Source organism: Trichoplusia ni, chromosome 15 (genome assembly GCF_003590095.1).
Source record: "Trichoplusia ni isolate ovarian cell line Hi5 chromosome 15, tn1, whole genome shotgun sequence".
Classification (NCBI taxonomy): Eukaryota; Metazoa; Arthropoda; class Insecta; order Lepidoptera; family Noctuidae; genus Trichoplusia; species Trichoplusia ni.
Window position 1 is genome coordinate 7,313,220 of NC_039492.1, and position 20,563 is coordinate 7,333,782.

General features: G+C 34.3%; 1 protein-coding gene across 1 annotated transcript in view; it reads right to left on the reverse strand.

Moving 5' to 3' along the window:
- The window catches only part of LOC113501209 (trissin receptor-like), a 69,890-nt gene that overhangs the window by 21,010 nt on the left and 28,317 nt on the right, over positions 1-20,563 (reverse strand). The window contains exons 3-5 of the mRNA XM_026882278.1: positions 20,345-20,489; positions 18,068-18,227; positions 16,275-16,472 (exon numbers count right to left, since the gene is read on the reverse strand). Of these exons, the coding sequence (XP_026738079.1) occupies positions 16,275-16,472; positions 18,068-18,227; positions 20,345-20,489 (503 nt within the window). The remainder of the gene's footprint in view (positions 1-16,274; positions 16,473-18,067; positions 18,228-20,344; positions 20,490-20,563) is intronic.

The following is a 20,563-nucleotide window of genomic DNA, read 5'->3' on the forward strand; positions in this document are numbered from 1 at the left end:
GTCTAGAATCTTCATTCGAATGTTCAATCTCAGAGATCAATAACGCGACCGTGTCTATCCATGCAAGTACGACTTATCTCTGTTCGAATAACCGTACAAACCGCAAACGCAACAACATCGTCAAATCAAAATACTTCGGGAACAACTGATACTGCGTAAGTTGATTAAAAAAACAAACATTTATCCGGATTGAATGTAACAAAACACGGAAGCTTAGGATAGATATTTAAATGTACTGCAGATTCAATTCTAAAAACAATTGTGGTGTGATAAAACGACCACAATTGTTTTTGTGGGATTTTCATGTATTGTACCTATATAGCGGGATACGCAAATGTAAAGCGTGTACAATGGAATGGAATTGATTTTCCGTGTGCCTTCGTTACCTGGTTAGCTCGACTTGAAAGTATTAGTTTGATACTTGTTTACTTTAGTAAATTGATTTTGATGCTTTTTTCCTTTGTAATTTACTTTTTGCCGCGTATCCCTATTCAAATTTGTTTAGTAAAAACAATGCACAAACAAGCGTGGGTACACGGGTGATGGGTGGGATGATGGCACGATACATAGCGATATTTTTATTTTTTATTAAATACCGAAATTACCTTCTTTGTAAAGCAACTGCTATGGCAAAACAAAACCAGTTCATGTGCGATACTGAGGGTATAGGCTAAAGAAAAACAAAGTTAATAAAGACGGTACCCATCATATCTGTGACCCTAGCATCTGTTGCTTTACCGCGATGTTAATTATTAGTATTTGTTGTTACAGCAGCAACAGAAATTCATCGTAATTAAAAAATTGCATCTCTCCAACTAAGTTATACAGCGTTTTTATGAGATACAGCCTGGTAACAGATCGATAAAAGAACAGACAGAGAAGCCGCAGGAATTTTTTTTTACTCACATTTTAAATGTGAATCGGCAAAATTAGACCATCTTATCCAATTTATTACAGATTAGAAATAAAGCTCATCTGTTATTGAATGTTCTGACAAAGGTTCAAAGCCACACTTAGACTATCTAAATCAAGCTTTTTCAGACCTTTCTTTAGACGATTTGAAAGCAATTTTTAGGTTGTCACGTAACTATAACCCTTATCTAGCAAAAACGTTCAGGGGTTCATTTGTCACACATCGAAAAAGATTTACTGCGTATTAAAAGGTCAAATGTGACTTCAATAAAAAAGATATTAATCAATGTGATTTACGACTATTTATTTTCATCTGAATATTTAAAGTCTTTTAATTTATTTTCACTCATCAATACATATACACAGCTAGTACAAATTATTTTAGTGTAATAATCTTTCAGGCATTCCCACACTAAGGTTAAAACGGGCCTTTATTAATAAGACCCCGGTGTCTGTCTCTTTGTTACCAAGCTTTATCTTAAAACTGTGTTAATTCGATCACAAAAAATACCTGTAAATTTTAAAGGTATCCAATAGAACAAACGTTATTTGCAAAGTAAATAGAGTTTATCAAAAGCAAACTCGAATGCACAGTTAATTACAAGTACGTAAAACGACGAAGGGTGAAAAATGTAAGCAAAACATAAATATACACCCGAAATTAGCATAGAATTAAATGTCATCCTGAATAAACACAAACTTTTCCTCCGGGAGAGTTTTGCGTTCATCTCTAAGCATTTTGTTTGGTATCTCGGCAACAGAGTTTAATATAATTGGCCTCTGTATCTCTATAACTTTATCCGATAATGGTATCCATCTTCCTTTGAAATGAAGACTATAAATAGACACGTATTTTTTTGTGTAGGTAGTGAAGTGTTTTGAAGATCCTCATATAAAAAAAACATGTCTCATTTTAATTCAATTACAAGGATAGATTGCGATTCGTTTTGGTATGAGATAAAATTAAATAGTGTTTTGAACAGTTTAGCTATAAGTTTCTGTTCTGGCAGCTAACGTAGACGAAACGTAGGTATACCGCAGGTAGGAATTTTACAAGGGCCAAACTCATAATAAAATTTCGCGTGAAAAACAAGTACCTTTCTTTCAACCTTTTCTTTATGGTTGTCTTGAATGTTAGACACAGCTTAACAGCGGTGTCTCTAGTGAACGTTGTGTAACGTAGTTAATTTTTTTATACCCTCAAGCTGCCTCTTTGCCTTGGCAAATAGTCCGGTGAAGCTTCAGGCAACTGTAAGTCCCCCGAGGCTAACTGAGGTCTGCTCTTAAAACATACGACATCTACACCGCTGCAAATTCAGTAAGAAAAACTTAATGTAGTTAGATTCGCCACTTTAAATAAAGTACTGCTATAAGAAGGTCCTTCGAATAGGTTTAACTATAAAAAAATAGTTCTTTTAAACACCTTTGTGGAAAATATAATTATAACGATTTGATTTAAATTAATTAAGTAAACTCTATATTAATTTAGAAAACTTTATCATTTTAATTAAAGTTTATAATAATTAATATTAAGTACAACCAAAATGTAATAATCTAGAGTTTATAATTGTTTAAATTTGTTACAACCATCTTTGAAATATCATTAACAAAGTCGAAACTTTCAACTTATTCTAAACAATAGGTACCTGCGCTTTGTTTATGAGGTTCGAATGAACAAACTACTTGTTTATGTATAAAGCACTAAGCATAAAGAAAAAATCCCTAGAAATAACCTGTATTACCGGGACACTTAACACCATTAGTGCTAAAGATAAACGCCTATGTGAAAAGACATCAATATAATTAAGCGATTTCAGAAACAACAAGAAGATAATTTGTGGAATAAAATGAAATACGTGACGCGGTAAAAATAGGCCTTTAATATCAAGCACGTACAAATTCAATTGTTTTGCAAAAACGCTTTACCTGCATCTTAAAGATTTGCATTTTCATTAACATTTGCACTCAATAGACCGATCTCCTGAAAAATATCCTAGAAATTTTCATTACAATTCTTGCAAGTTTAAGTGTATCTTCAACATTATGCTTGACTGATGTCAGGATCCACTTCAAAGGGAGTTCAAGAAGAGTTCAAATTGTATGACCTCACGATCACCAGACGGCCCTTTGTCTGTCGAAGGCTGCATCAATTAACCGACACGTAATCCACAGACTGTCGTAAACAAGGCTTTGTTTCTGGAATGAACAGCATCAACTTCTAGCTTGTTTTTTCACAGTTCAGGATATTAAGGCAAACTATGGTTCAGGGAGTTCAAGTGGATCAAAGGAATGGACGGCTGCACGTCATTTGAGTTAGATGTAATAAAGGCTTATTACATTTTTTATTTTAGTCAATTCTAAGCTACAATTTATGAAAAAAACATCGACCCTCAACTCGAATTTCGAATCTTATACTACACGTAGTAATTGGTGGTAAGCCAAACAGTCGTTATTAGAAGATTAATAATCCAATCCAATGCCGCAAAAATATGAGCCTAGTTTAAGCATTATTTTTCTCTGTCTCTACACTCAAACCCGAATTCAACCAAAAATGTAAACAGGAAAAGATGTTAGCGAGAAATAAAATAAAAACATTCATGCTATGGTAATATTGGAAATAAAAAACATATAGATAGCTTCCGTTTCAGAATATGCTATACCGCCACCGCACGAGCGCCGTAAACGACTATTATGAGACTATTATAACGTTAGTAGTCTCCGACGTGCAAATGTTATGATGTAGAAATATTGGAAAATACGCTTCGTATTCGGAAATGCTGAAATGGAATACATGTAGTGTGTATTCACAAACAAAGGGCTAATTATAATAATAATAATATTATACAAGTCTCATACAACGCCATCTAGTTTTAAACTGTGCGAAGCTTGTGTTATGAGTACTAGATAAATGATGACCATACTTACATATAAATTTCTAAATACATACATAACATGGATAAATTACACCCAGACACAGAAGAATTGACCGTGTTCACATAAAAACATTTCTCCTGGGAATCGAACCCATGACCTCCGGTACAGCAGTCAGGGCTACTAACCGCTAGACCAACAGCCTAGTCAAGGACACAGAGTCAAGACCTATAATTTCTGGTAATACTCCACAGTTGACGCAGTCACTTGTCTGTGTCAGTTCTCAAATCCGATGTCAAATTGAGGTTGTATTCTTACCCTTTAGAAACGATGAAAATTTTAACAAGAATTGTCATTAGGCCGACGAATACTTAAATTAAGCTCTGTCTGTGGAAGCGAGATTTATCACACAGCTTAGAGTGGCATGTCTCTCCAATAACTGACTGACTAGTGCTAAATATTAAAAAAAAAGGTCGTGGGTATTATTCTGCTTACACCCAATCACAAAATTTCGTTAACAATAGTTACTACATGAATCGAAAAATAATTATTGATTTATATATGTTTCTAATCCTGCTCCAAGATATAATTAAATTATGTATGGTCTTCATCCATTTATAGAATATTAAGCCATAGAGTTAGGTTAAGAATGTTTAACAAGATAATCTTAACAATTAAAAACCAAACTTTCAAATCAAAAATAATATAAAAAATAGAACGGAGAATATAGCAACCATATAAATATTTAATTAACACGTTGAACAAAATTCGCTGACATTTCAAAACTTGCGGTCAGAGTACATCCGCGACGGGCGATAAAAAGTCCCATGCGACCGACTTTTATGTTCGGGAGTTAACATTCAATGTTCGTCTTGTAAAATTGTTTTATTTTTAAGTCCAGTAACTTTTGCTTTGAGCGGATTTTTCAACTTTTGCGTAGTATTAGCACTTTTAAAAAGGATAAAAAGTTAGCAGCTGAAAATTCTTGTATCAAATTATGAATTAAATCCAGTCACCACTTAGATGACTAAAATACAGGTCAAGTAACTCTTGTAGATAAGAAGAACTCTTATTCCCACTTGCAAATAAAAACTCCCAGTCATTCAGTAAAATAAGTTTTGAAAGCCTAAGGCAAGGATATACTCTTGACCTTAGCACCCATTCTTTTCGCGCCTTCATTGCGCTACTTATCCAAAGCCCTTTGTTGTACATAGCCGCTATATTTTACCTAATCGACTTTAACGACACTTGTAAGAGGTTGACTAAAGTATTGTAAGCCTAGAAAAGGTCAGTCTTAGAAAGATAGTAAAATATTCAGGGGCAATATTTTCAAGCCAAAGCGAAAATTGAAAAAGTTGTGAAAAGTTTCATCCTTGTCACTGGTTTGGTTTTGCATGCAAAAAGTTTGGAGCTAAAACGGTTACAAGCTAGGGTTAGCAAAAGAGTGACAAACTCTTATATATTTTATGAGAGACATCCTACTAAAAACATTTAAGCTTTCATAAATTTTATATTAATACTAGCTGTTGCCCGCGACTTCGTCTGCGTGATTTTCAAGATGTGAAAAACTATGAAGTTTAATAATAACGATCATCGCAAAAATGTAATGCAATATTGAAAATGAAACACTTTTTTTTACATTTTAAGCTTGCTTTTTTTTCTATATATATTATAATAAATCTTGAGCGGCCCAAAGACTATCAAATGTTTGAATCAAAGACATTTCATGGTTTACGATACTATCCTGGTGTCAAATATTTCACAGCTGTTTTAGTAACTTTTTCTTATTTAATCCCAAAAAGAGGGGCTTATAACTTTGACATATCTGCCTACCTGCCTGTCTGTCTGTGACATCATAGCTTCCGAACGAATTGGACTATTTTAATTTAAACGTGAATTATGTGCGAGTGTTCGTTAAGACATGTTGGACAAATCGAGCCCTTTAAAAATGGGGGGGGAGGGATGCAAGTATAAAATAACAGAAGGTATAACTCAGTCTTAGCACTTCTGCTAAAAATGTTTTACTTTCGAGGATTTCCATTTTCTAATTGGGTGGGTTATGATTTTCGAGCACGTCTGGTCTTTGGCCGGCCTACACCTGAAATTGTTAGACGGATTATGATAGTGATTATGAGGTATCATAAAATTATTATTGTACTGTAACCAGAGAGGTAAACCAGAACCATATTACTGAGGCCCCGGTGTCCGTTCGTCTGTCTGTCACCTGGCTGTTTCTCTGGAACAGTGATAGCCATACAGTTGTTATTTTCACACACGATGTTTTCTGACGATATAAATAAGATGTCAAATTATTTTTGTGGACGGAGCTGGTGAAGTGAGAGTCGGGCTCGGTAACTGTGGATGTTACATAGTGTCATAAGATATAAGATTTTGCAAAATTGCGCCCAGATAAACGCTTTCCTGAAACACGTTATGTTTGATTGTCCTCTTAATATTAAAACTGATCTTCCTCACAAACATTTGGAATATTTCCAAAATGAAAAAGTTGGTAAACGTGTTATCTTGGCCCCCTGGTGTTTTGATCATGATTTGCCTTTAAATTGCTGATAAATAAATAGCGTGAAAAAATATATCAGACACCCCTTTTTTTAAATTGACAATGACAAAAATCTAAAGTATAGGATATGTCTAATTTGTGACGTTACGACAAAGCAAAATATGAACATAAAAGTGACTTCATGCGCATGAGTTCTATTAACTGTACCAATTTACAAAGAAAAAATACGTATTTTATTCGTTAACCTACCTGACGATCATTGAAGTAAAATACCGTCATCCCTTCTGCATAAATGGAACTTAAATAAAAACTACATGAGGTTGGTTATGAGGTTACGCTGTCGATACCGAAAGCCAAAATGAATTTTCCAGACATTGTGTGACGGATGTAAGTGCTGATAGCTACACGCTATTATCAGCCTTATTGGAGAAATTTCCAAAAATATGTTTCTAGTCCTCGTCGGCTTAGCTTTGGGATCTCAGAAACTCATTCAGTCTCGTACCTTCCCCTGTTTTTACCAGGCTACGAAAGAAGAAAATTTTAAATAAGTAGAGATTACAATAAAATGTTAAAGGAATGTGCGGTCTCTGTAATGGCGGATGTAGACCAATCAAATCGTTAAAATATTGAAAAATCCCAGTTATCAGTAGACATTATTCTATCAATAGATACGTAATGTCAAAAACCTTCTAGCGTACGCTCTTATTCATTGATAGCTTTGGTCGTACAGATCTTTCACATTGCATACCTATTATGAAGTTTTTATGCAAGTTTTCTGGGCTTTTCTATCCGAAATACTTTTGGCCTATGTAATGTAAAACGCAAATTTAAGAAAACATTATTTCATTGTTTGAAAGGCTTTTTTTTGTTTGAAAGTTTATATTTTTGTTGCTAGTTGTTACAGATGAACCAAGGTAATATAATTAACTGTGTCGTTCAGTAATTTATTGTTATGCATAATTATAGATGAGATCAATGTGAACTACATGCAACTTTGGGTTGAGTGTCACTACGAATTCTTTCATCTTGAAGTAGCATCGCCAACATTACCGAGCTAAAAACATAGGTAGATACACCTATCGTAAATAAACACAAAATCATATTACGGCATTCCACATTTGAACTTGAGTAATTTTAGTACACCAATAAAAATAAAAATAATTTAAGTTCCTTTGTTTCAAGAATGTACCGATTACGAAGTAACATTTGCATCAAAAGAATAATAATAAAAGTATTAATAGTTTATGTTTCTTTTATTTTAATTTTTGTCGCACTAGGTCTACATTAGACTTGAAAGAGAATAAAATGACTGATTTTGTGAAAATGATTTACTTTTGAAAAAATATATTATTACTCTGCCAAAAGTCTTAAGATAAATAGCGTGATGATTTTTGAGTAAATTGATGACCGTGCTGCCTACTACTCAATGGGGTGAAAATACACCTCATAATTGTATTACACGATGTTACGGGTGAGTCCAAAAATTTAAAACATTACTGCTCATGCCCCCTACATAGTAGCGTTATGGTTTTTGTATATTTGTTGTATCATGTGTACGATAAAGTTCATGCAAAATTTGAACGAAATATATTCAGTAGTTTATGAGATAATTTGATATTTGTGTACAGATATAAAAGGCTCCTGCTCACCCCCTGTAACGAAATGCGAGATAATAAGTAAAAAGTATGTTGACCGGACCTCTTGTTGATATTCTCTGAAAATTTGAATCAAATCTATCCAGTACTTTCCGAGATCTTTCCGGACATACATACAGACAAACAGACAAACAGACAAACAGACAAAAATTCTAAAAATCATATTTTCGGCATCGGAATCGTTCGTAGACCACCCCCCAATTATTCTTTTTTAAAAATATTTAATGTACAGTTTTCACTTTTCTACAATTTTATTATATGTATAGATTATTTAATTTATTCTATTATATTATGAGGAGCTCGTGGCTAAGCTATAACCGCAGAAGTGAAACGATCACAGATTAAGCTATGCTTGACGCGGTTGGTCCGTAGATGGATGACCATCTTTGTCATAAGGAGTTCCTAAGTGTTTCGGAAGGCACGTTAAATTGTGGGTCCCGGCTGTTATTCTTACATCTTTGACAGTCGTTACAGGTAGTCAGAAGCTTGAAAAGTCTGACAACCAGTCTAACCAAGGGGTATCGTGTCGCCCAGGTAACTGGGTTGAGGAGGTCAGATAGGCAGTCGCTCGTTGTAAAACACAGGTACTTAGCTGAAATCGGTTAGACTGGTAGCCGACCCCAACATTGTTGGGAAAAGGCCAATTATTATTTTATTTATTCATTTTATTGACACCTGGATTGAAGTTTTGTTCTTCTTTTTTGATATCTCGTGACAATTTTATCTTTTATCAACCTAATTGATTGTAATAAGTATGGACTATGTCTGAAATCAATGATTATTATTATAAAAAAATACTATTTTGGCAATTAGAATACCTTTCGACTTGTCACTTTCTGTCAACCAATTAAGTAAAATAAACAAACACAGTTCACTGGAACATTTATTTATTAAAATGGATGTTGTGTTTTCGATAGCACGTAAGCCATTTCCTGTCTTCCCAAAGGTGTCGTAAAAAGGGATTATGTAGAGATAACGGCTTGCAGAACCCTCTTATGCGATAACAACACACTACTAACAAATTCGGGTACCACAAGTCCTTTTTTTTACATATTTTGATCATAGTTTGCCGTCACAGATACATTGGTAGGTAAATACATGATTCTGACAGATATTTATTTGTTAATTTCCGATGCCGTGACATTTATTAATATTCGACCTTTTGTCTGCGTACAACATTAAATGTTTATAATGGTTTATAAAATAACTACAATTGCAATAAAAATGTGAAAATGGTTTTTCAAGTTTCCATATATGGGGTTATGGGAACGGTTTGACGATTTGCAATCGTTTGACATTTTGCGCTTTTGACGTTTTGCTCCTAAACAGGATTATCAAGCCTTGAGCAAGGCAATCTTGTAGCTGAAAAATAGAAAAGATTTCAAAAATATTTGAAAAACACATTTTATACCATTTAAATCTTATTCTCTGTTGCATTGTGTAAAAAACTTGATCTTGCCTTCAGCGAGTGTATAAAATTTCAATTGATGCAAAACTAGGCCATGCTGAAAGTTTTTACTCCTGGCAACTCATAAATATTCGAATTATGAAAGTTGAGTTTGGGAACAGTTGTTTATGGACTGCAGTCTCATTTTAGGGGCCCGTACTCGAAAGGATAAATTGAAACCCTATTACTCCCCGGTCTTTCCGTCCTGCAGTCTCCGAGCTGTATCTCATAAACTGTTTCAAACAGTTGAAATTTTTACTGATGGTTTATTTCTGTTGCCACTTTAACAAATTAGTAATAGTACCTAATCATGGTTTATGACAGACGGATAGAAAGCAGAGCCTTATTAATAAGATAACGTATTGACCCTTTGGGTATGGCAGTGAAAGTTATGATGAGTGACATTTCCTATTTGTTGTCTATACTCTATTAGTACGAAACCCTCAGCAGCGCGAATCCAACACACACTTGACGGATATTTTCAGTAGAACTACAAAAAATGCTGTTTTCCTGAATAAATTAAGCACATGCATGCATTTTGTTTTCTTTTCTTTCTTTCTTTCACTAAAACGGTTGGATCAAAAGCGGACCTCAAATCTTTAGTCAAAATTTCGTCGAAACCAGTAGCATCTGTTAATTAGACTCGAGAGAAATCTGTTACATAAAGGTTACTAACCTTTACATGTCGGTACAATGAACTTTAATCCACTGTTTCAGCGTTACAGGTATAAATCTTGCCAGGCAATGCTAGGCCTTTTCTCCGAAATATATAACGACCATACAATGTACTGTTCTCGTCGTGATCTAGAGAGGCACTAAACTGAATGAATATTAATGTTTTGGTTAAATGTCAATGAACTCTATCCATGGCTTGGTAACTCAAACTTGTCTATTTAGAAAATAGGTTCGATACAATGGCGCCGTGAGAGAAGTAATCAATGTATTTTCAGCCGACTTCAAAATGGAGTAGGTTCTAAATATATCTTTTTTTATATACATATAGACTGGATTAAAAAAATGGTTGATTATTTTTTATAATTATTTAAACCCCAAACACTCACTGTATATTTTTGGTGTTACAATAATATTACTTATTTTAAACAAATTCCATCTCTATTTATAATTCTCTTTACTTTTAAGTTGGTAAGTAGCTGCTTAGTTACAAACTTAATCTGTTATCAATTTAAGGGTATCCTTGTAAAATATCGATATGGTTACCTTTGCCAACCTTCAGGCAAAAATGTCCGCCGGGTATGTACCTACTACGTGTATAGACTACAAAGCCAAATAAGAGAAATGGTGAATAGTGATTAATATGTTTGATATTCTGGAGTCATTTGATTAAATATCGGGGCTATTTGTAACATACCGATAGTTATATACGGCTGTACCCTCTGTCGAGTCTGAATCAATTTGTTGCGTAAATAGAATCGTTAGCAAAGGATGGCCGGCGAGTGCCCGACACGGCCAGACCAGTAACGATCGTCCACTTGCTTTGGGCTAAAACACTCGTATTTTTACTTTCACAATTAATCTTTAAATGAAAAAAATATAAATGTTGACCTTTTCGCTAATTTTTTTGGCGTTTTTATGGAGTCTGGATTGGCTATTTAATTAGGTGATCATTTAATTTCCCGTTGTAGAAAAGTATAGTAAATCCAAATTAAGTTACTTTAATCTACCTATATACCTAATGTGATACAACCGTAGTCAGTATTTCACTTATAAAACGTTATATATCATTTGTGAAAAGATACAGGAAAGAATGAAGTTAATGTATCATCATTACCACCCGACAATCCGGTTCTCATGAACAATCCTGAAGTCATAAATATATATTAACGATCGAAGGCGGCACTATTTATTGCTGCAGTAAAATATTGATGGACTTAATTGAACTCTTTTTACGTAGAGACCGCAAAGAGTCTATAAACCAACTTACCTCTACTAAGTTATATGACTTTGCCAAGCGACAAGACTTCAACTGTTTCATTACTGTCGTAAAAAAACTGTTGCTCTGCGTTTCGTGGTACAGAGGAGTGGTCAGTGCCCCAGCTATCAATATTTTTTTAATACCAAAATCAATTTGTAATCTTCCGACGAATAATCATGTTTTCGTAATGATACAAATATAAAAGCTATAGATCCCTAAAAGTTTGTTTATCATTTTCATGTTACGAATTCTTTAAAAAATGATAGTGAAATTTTTTTACGTCGCACAAAGACACAACAGAATCCGGATAAACTCATTAGCTCCCAGTTCTCAGTCGTTTACTAAGAATGCTAACAAGCTTTGCGCCTCCATGTACAAATGCAGTTATGCATCTCGTTCCACGAAATGCATGTAGTCTTAATTTGCATAGCAAAAAGTTTTAGTGTTAGCACAAATACGAACTTTTAATAGGCATGTAATACGATTTTAAAGCGTTCTTTGTCGCACGCACTCATGTCGTTTAGACTCTACTGGAATGGTTGAGGTCGCCACGCAAACACACAGCAACGAGTCGCGGGTTCGATTCCCACGTACGGCAAGCGTGTCTAGGTGTCTGTGCCTGCGACGTAGGTATTTAATAAGTTAATATGGGAGTTGTTTAAAAAAATTAGATTATGTATGTGGCAGCAGTGATCAAAAATTTACGAGTTGATTTTGCGATTGATTGCTGTGCCTATTTTGGAACTCGAAGCAAGTGTCTCAAACGTAACAACGTCACTATGTCTTTGGATAAATAAACATTTATTCATTAAAAGACACTCAACATCGTATAGAGCTAATATAATTAATTTGGCCGCAATATAGACAGACAATTTAGCAAACATCGTTGTCTTCATCGCTACGGTTACTTACATTGCTACAGCCTAACTCGAGGTAGGTATATTGAGTTTTATTTGTCTCAGTTTTGTTTGTTCATTCCTTAAATATTTGTTTTGAGTCTGAGTCCGTTTTTACTTCTTCACATCCCGAGTATTCTCCGATCCCTTTTAAAATGTGATTTTGTTCGGAGAGATCGTATTTATCCCGTACTTTCTCGTTCCTTTGCGTGGTTGATATACAACCTTGAGTCAGAGTTTAAGATGGGTAGACCTCTGACGCGGCTTAACACCTCTTAAGTGTGCTGTTTTCCTCACGATGTTTTCCTACACTGGCCTCAGAAATTATTCTTTGTAATAAGCTTGTGAATTTAAAAAGATGTTGGTGCACTCCAGGATTCCAGTCTATCGGTCATACGATTAGGCTATCACTACCAGGTATAAAGAGTTCAATTTTATTTGATTTTATTATCGTAGTTATCCGCTAGGTTTTAATCTAGAATCGTTACTACGTTTTAATCGATAAACTTCCTCGTAAATGTACCCACATAGATAATTTGAAAGCTCAGCGATGCAGCTAAACCAGACTAACGCTTAGATTAAATAGTGATGCAAAAGCAATACCTATTCCATCTATGTTCCTATTATTTAGCTGAAATAGCAAACACGTTCTTTAAAACTGTTCACCCGATTCTACAGATTCTGTATAAATATTTTCAACTGTTGATTTACGAGTGATGAAAGAATTAATTTTTAAGTCGTTTTCAGAGTACAGAGTTTATCCGTATTGGTTGGTGTCAACTGCTTTCTTATTCCTTGTCAACCATTGTTGTTAAAATATTCTGTTGAAATTACCGTACACAGCACGATTATAGTTTCGAGTTCATATAAGTATTAGACAGTATCTAAGCAAACCATCATGAGAAAAGCGATAGACCTAAGATCTGTCAACTGTGTCAAGCCATGTCAAAGGCATTCTGTCACTAAGTTTTAAATCAATTATACTCTTAGGAAAAGAAAAATATCAGAATTAGGTACAAAGAAATGTTTTAAGAAACCTCTTAGCTCAAAACTTTGGTCTTACTTTGTATCGCCAACGAATTAACTAGAATTAATTGTTTGGGATTTATTACTGAGCTAAATTCGATCCTAATGGATATTCCTATATCGTAATTATTTGCACAACGTTTGGTTTTGTGCGCGGCGAACTGTAATAGAACCGCGGCTTAGCGAGACCTAAATAAGGCTTATTTCCTAATTTCGGTTAACATATGGTACGGGTACCTTTAGTAATGTATTACTGGGTATAAATAAAATTGTACTAATACGGATAGCAACACCGAGGATAAAAACAATGGTAGGTATCTAAATTAGTTGTGTATCATCAAGAAAACATATTAAAAATAAATGGGCATTAATTCAGCTTCCAACAGTAGTTAGAAAAATATGCTAGTATAAACATGCCTTATTAGTGACATAAACTAACAAATATCATTATGCAACTCATTAGCAAAGGTAGTTAGGCCGTAGTTATTTTTTTATTTTATTTTTATATCGTAGTTTTACGCTCCATGTAATTTTTTGAACGATGTTGTCGCTAATCGTCAAAGTTCTTAAATAAAAAGAAAAAAACCCGTTACCAGGTTTTAAGAGGAATAAAGTGAAAATACGTAAATATTTTTTGAGTAACAAAACGGTAATAACAAAAATAAAATACGTCGCTACGGAAAAGTGTGCTGAATGCTCAATATTCAATGAAATAATTACGTTCGCGTTGTTAAGAATTTTTCACTGCGTGCACAACACAGCGAGAGAAATTCTTTAAAAGTATTAATTTACTTTTGTGTGATAACTACGACGATTCTTACGATTCAAAAGCCTCATTATTTACGACAGTATATCCTTAGTAAAATAGAATTTAATTTTGTTATAGTTATAAGATACACCAGAACATAATCACATATCAATGCCAATATCATGAATCAGTATTTTTCTCTTCAACATTGAAATGAACTTAAATTTTTGAGTACAACCAGTAGGAACTTTAATAAACCTATTGTCCTTTTGTAATCTATTCACAAGGATGTAAAAGGCACAATTAATAGGACAAAGCAAGTTTTCTTTGTTTACAATGCTTAGAACGATATTAATTCAAAAATTTAGAAGATTATTCCTAGAAAGCTTCACGTAAATAATGATTAAGGTAAATTAATGATGGACTTCCGTAGATAAATAAAAAATTAAAATCATCTAAATAGGCGCAGACGTTTTGAAGCTTTAACAAACTAACAAGGAGCTAATAATTTTACAAGCTGTCGGTCTCTTCCACCCTTTGACTGTAAACAAAATTTTGCAAATGAAATTTGACTGTCTTCCCGGTTTCCGACTGAGTTGAAATTTTGCACATTGCAAGATAAAATAATATTACCATTAAATGTATCCAATCTGCTGGATCATGCTCATTGTTTTGATAGTTCTTTGATCAAATATGTATAAAGCTTAATTGTATTTATAACATAAAAAAACCTTTTCATATGATCCTAGTAATAAATCAATAAAATACCAGAATCAAATACACGCGGTCCTACATCTTTTAATTGCTTGAAACATACTGATTTACGTAAGTGCTCAAATTTTGAGCCAATAAGCTCTCTTCTACGTTCTAGTGTCCAATAGCTGTCGCAAATTACATCCGTAGATTGTCAGCTGACGCTATCATGGGATGAAAAAATGGACAAAAGTACGGAGTAGCATTTAAGACGAAATTAAAATGAGCAGCAAGTGAAAATGTACTGTGATTATGTGTAGCATTGGAATGTATTTGATGAAATTCTCTTGTATTTTGCTAATGCGTGATTTGATATTTTAAAACATGACACCAAATTAATCTCAAATGAATCTGTTGACATTACTACCGAAATAATATCGCAAAGTGAAAAGTATGTTGGTATATAAAATTACAAACAAAATCTGCTTCTTCTAATATATAAAATTCCCGTGTCACGATGTTACGAGTAGTTACCGTACTCCTCCGAAACGGCTAAACCGATTTTTACCAAATTTATATGCGTATTCAGTAGGTCTGAGAATCGACTAACATCTATTTTTCATACCCCTAAGTGATAAGGGTTTAGGCACATTCATATTTTTTTGGACCATTTTTTTGTTTTTATTATGTGGCATTAAAAATGCATACAACTAGAAATAATTAATTAGGCACAACAACGTTTGCTGAGTCAGCTAGTGTTACATAAAAATAAAGAATTCAAAGTCAGGTTGTCTAATTCAATCACATAAATGACCTACCCACCTAGTTAATTTAATAAATTAAACTTTGAAACCCAACTAACTAAAACTAAGTCTTGAGAAAAAATCTTTGATGTTACATGCTTACTGAGACCCCGATTTTCATTACATTAAGAGACCAACAAAACTATTAGACGCGAAGAGTACTAAAATTCAAAGATATTTCTATATTTCAAACAACGTACCGACTTTTATGATAAAACGTGTAATAAATCCAAAAACTGTACAAACAAGTGCCGCATTTGTCTTAAGTGCCATGAGTGCCATCGGTACTCGTGTTAACGCACGTCTGGCCAACGGATATGATATATTATTGGCAGACAATTTTATGAAAAAAAAAACCTTGTGAATCTCCTACGCGACGTATTTTGTGATTACAAGTTCTGAAAATGATTTTTAAAAGACTTTAAAAGAGTTTGGTTTTTAGCATATCGAATATGTCGATTTCAGCGAGCGTCTTTATTTCAAGTGTTTATGAAGTGAGTCGAAGGTGATCTTTGCTTAGCACTGGCACAATCATCAATTATCATTAGCCTTATTTTTTGACAAAGGCATATTAGCACAAAAAACTAAATACATGTCAGTTTCTAATACAAGAACTCCTCACTCTTTATGTACAGAAGAAAAATAATTTGGGTAAGTTGCATTTTATTCTGTCCCAGAATTTGCAAAAGTGACGTGCTTGAACCTGGTAAAAAATCACATAACGGATGCAAGAATAGCAAAATTTCCTTTTTTCATAATTTCGTCCACTTACCGTCATGACGCACAATGGAGTCACGTACAGTAGTCCGAAGTTCACCATGTCGAAGAGTTCCGAGTTGTATTTCCTTCGATGAGGTATACATATGGTTTCCATATGTCCGTCACCAAGGTCGTTGGTGATGGTCTCCACCCAAATGAACTTAGGTGCGCTGTACGCCGCGCTTGTGATCCACACCCCGAGAATCACCAACTGGAAAATAATAGTCACATGTAGAACACAGCGAGAAGTTTTATTCAATCTGCATTTTTGAATGGTTGTTTCTTATAAGGCGATCATGATCTACTTTTCATTTATTTTATTGTTGACCAATATTAATCTTTCCCTTTTAGTAACAATAAATTTGTAGGTTGTTATTAATAAAAATATCGACATTTAGGACCGAAAACAAGACAAGCATGTATCTATGTATACCACTATAATTCGGAATTTTGAATATTATGGATAATGGAACAATACAAAAGATATGGGTATATTTAATGTTTTAATACGAATTGTGTAGGTGTTGAATAAAATTAACTACATAATAAAATTAGGCCTATGAATCTGACATGTTTTGATTAGGAAACATTAGAACTTCATGTAAATCTACAAGATTTATGACACCTGTTATTTTTGAACGTGTTTTAAATAGAAATGTTTTCAGTTCAAATATTTTTATATTCTTGCCTTCATATTCCGGGTCGTTGAATTGAAATTAAAATTTTGTATTTATATATACACTTATTTAAATGGGTTCACAATATTACATTAAAAGGATTTCAATTTCAAAGGTATCACTTTAACAAAAAATCGTTTGCGTATATTTTTTAGACGCAAATCAAACCAGGTTTAGATCATTTTAATTTCATCTGTGCTACAAAATAAGGTTAGTTGTTTATGAACTCTGCAAAAAGTAAAATAATTTTATCTGGGAAACAAAATAAACCAAAATTAAAATTAATAGGTCAAGCTTTCCCTGACTACGACTGTTTTGTTATGATAATACAGAAAGTCCACAAAGCAAGAGGAAGAGAAATCAACATATTTTCATCGCCGCTCCTAGTTTTCGAGTAGTAGCAAAGAGGTTCCATCTAGCCAACTCGCAAATTATATTATTTACGCGACAGTGGCGCCATCACACAGCAATCCGGATTAAAGTTGGTTGCATCAAACTATTTGCTTCAACTGAATCACTCGGAACTCTAAAGCTGTCTCGGTAACCAAGATAAATAAGTGACCTCTAGCTTTGCAGACCGTTTGGGAAACAAATATATCAGTCAAGTTCTTGTGACTTTGACTAATAGTGTCATTTGAAATTTGGAATGTATTCTTAAGAAGTAAACAAGACAAAATAAACTTTTGAAAGATTTTAAAATGTGGAACATAAAGTTATTTCAGAAAATGATTGGCAAATGAGTCGGTAGGCATAGTAAATTTAAAACCGGTTTCTTATTGTTAAATTCTCAATTTGCGTAACACACATTGCTAACAATTTGGATGTATTCATAACACAAAAATCCAAGAGATACCAAAAATCACATAAAGCTCGCTTCCTGGTATTTTGTAAGTCCTTAACATGATTCGAAAAATAAACGTTTTATTTTCATGAGCGACACACGCAAATTACGACGAACGGCGACGGGAAATCAACATTCTTCGTGATATTAGTAAGGAAGCGTCAACATATCCTCGTACGCGTTTCTTGGAAGGGAAGCCTATTTGTTGAAATGGAGAAAGTCAATTCAAATAAAATCGCTCCCTCGTGTCGCGTTCGCATACTGTCGTCTGTAGAACAGAATTCTTACCCTAAGTCTCGTTGAAGTGAGGATTTGTTTGCACGTGATAGGGTGTATAATAGCGAAGTATCTCTCCGTGCATATCACCACCAGAATGAATATAGACGCCGTGTAGCTAAGGGAATGTACGAACTGGTACATTTTGCAGAGGAAGTCGCCGAACACCCAGCTGAAATGGAAATATAACGGTTACAAATCGGAAATGTTTACTCATATTTAGTTGGTTTGCCGCAAGATTTCAACGCTATTATTACATTGCGACGCTGGCTTGGGGCTTCGTGTGCTAAAAGTGCTACTTTTATGTAGGTACTCATCGAACACGTTTTTGTAAGAGTTCATGATACTGTTTTTGTTTAAAAAGAAACGACTCCCACATTAAGGAATTTAATCACTGTATCGTGGGACTTAGCACAAGCTTTTAAGTCACATGCACCAAGAAACTAAGACTCAAGATTCGCGAATCACACAGACGCTTGGCCTACGCGGTGATCGAAACTGCCACGAACGCCCACGGTGTGTCGTGGTGACCTCAACTATTCGGCTATTAGTGCAGTCTTCGATGGTTTATCAATGTTTGCAAGAGGGTAACTTTTAGTTAAATAATTTCACAACTATAACAATGTATTAGAAAAACTGATTCACATATATTATGAGGGAAAATTAAAGCCCAGTTAGCCCAGAAAACGCATATTAATTAAATTTTTAATTTCATCTTAAATGTAATAACTTCAACGTGTCCCAATATTGTTCAACTTGCGCCAGTGAAAACAATTTTGAGCGGAGATAAACCAAGGTAAGACACGACTTCTCGAAAGTATTAACTACACTTCCGTACGTCGTCTCGCCGCTTAACGAGAGTTGCGTCTATCGTTAGACATCGACGTACATGTTTCGAAAAACTCATAAATTTTATACGAATAAGACATTTTCGCTTAGGTTGACCTTAAATCTCATTGGTTACTTATAACAAATATGTCGGTCTACAGTACATAACAGCGCAATATTAATCCAAAAAACTTTTAGAACATACCTACAAAATATTAATACCTAAATCAGTAGGTATCAGTATGTAGGCACTTCGTGGCTCTACGCGTGGCTATGGAAAATATTCTACTTTTTCAATATCCAATTCTAGAGGCGTTCAAGTATCAATATAAATTGCTATCACATAAATCTCAGAAGTTGAAGTGTTACTTCGTTATGTGCGAATTCATGGCTTCAGTGAACCATGATCTATCATACGCCAGTCAGGTCACTTCGTTAAGATTACTCGTCACGTTCCCTTCTAGCGATACATAACACAGCTCTTAATATTTCGTGATCAAAATAAATGGAATTCATCTTTCTTCCCCGAATAAACGTATTCGTCAATAACACAAATAAGGTCTGTCAACGTAATGTATTTTTGCGTATGTCTTCGTACTTATACTATTACCTATATGTATATCTTACTTTCGGTAATTACACGTCAACGAATTTCAGCAATCTAACATCATCTCAATGAAATAAAGGAAATATTTTATTGCTCTAAACAGCCGGTAGTTGACGCACAAGAAAGAAATGTTCACCGGATCTTTTACGATGTCGTGTAATGAAACGATAAAACCAAATACACAGCAAATCGTGTAATAAAAGCACAGATTTACGTAATTTTATGTTTCGTCCAAAATGTTTGATCTAGAAATTCAACTTCAACAATTAGACGCTGAATATTAGGTTCGTTACATTAATTATTTGAAGTATATGTACTTCTCCTATTAATAACTTTACTTCAAGTATTATTATCGCTTTGAAGGCTGCTCAATTAAGTGTAATGAAAACGTTAATGAGGACTTTATTACAAGTTATAGGTAGGGTATATACCAGGGCGTACATCACGAGCGAAGGCAGTGTCAGCATACATGAATATTTTGTAAGCCCACCCTGTAAACGTAACGTAAACAAAAAGTTCATTTGGGATTAATTAAACAAACATGCGTTCGACATTAGCCCCTGTTTACTTATGATTTGGTTCGTGGAATATGATACGAGGGACCATGAAGGTCTGCACACTTCAAAACAGTATTTATATAGGTCAAGTATTTGTCACTCTTGATCCAGTACGAGAGACATCGAGTAGTGTTAGAACACAAGACATCGCTTACGAGTACACGGAATAAGCTTGCAGTACGTGCGACTCCCGGTTTGCCAGTTTGGGGCCCTCGAACAGACGCAATAATTCATTCAACGTGCTCCGTTAAACACGGCGTGTTTACGTAGCTTGTTTACCTGATTCGATTCACTCACCTCGGTATAAGATAGATAGTCAAATTTTGGAAGACACAAAACACACCAACGCATAAATCTGCCACGGCGAGGTTCGCCAGAAAGAAGTTGGTTATGGAGCGGAGCCGCCGCGAGAGAGTTACCACGAGGATGACGAGCAAGTTGCCTGAAACAAAAATAAAAAATGTAAGAAAACTTCGTCGTCGTTTAATCTTAAACCAACTATACTTTTAAAAAGTT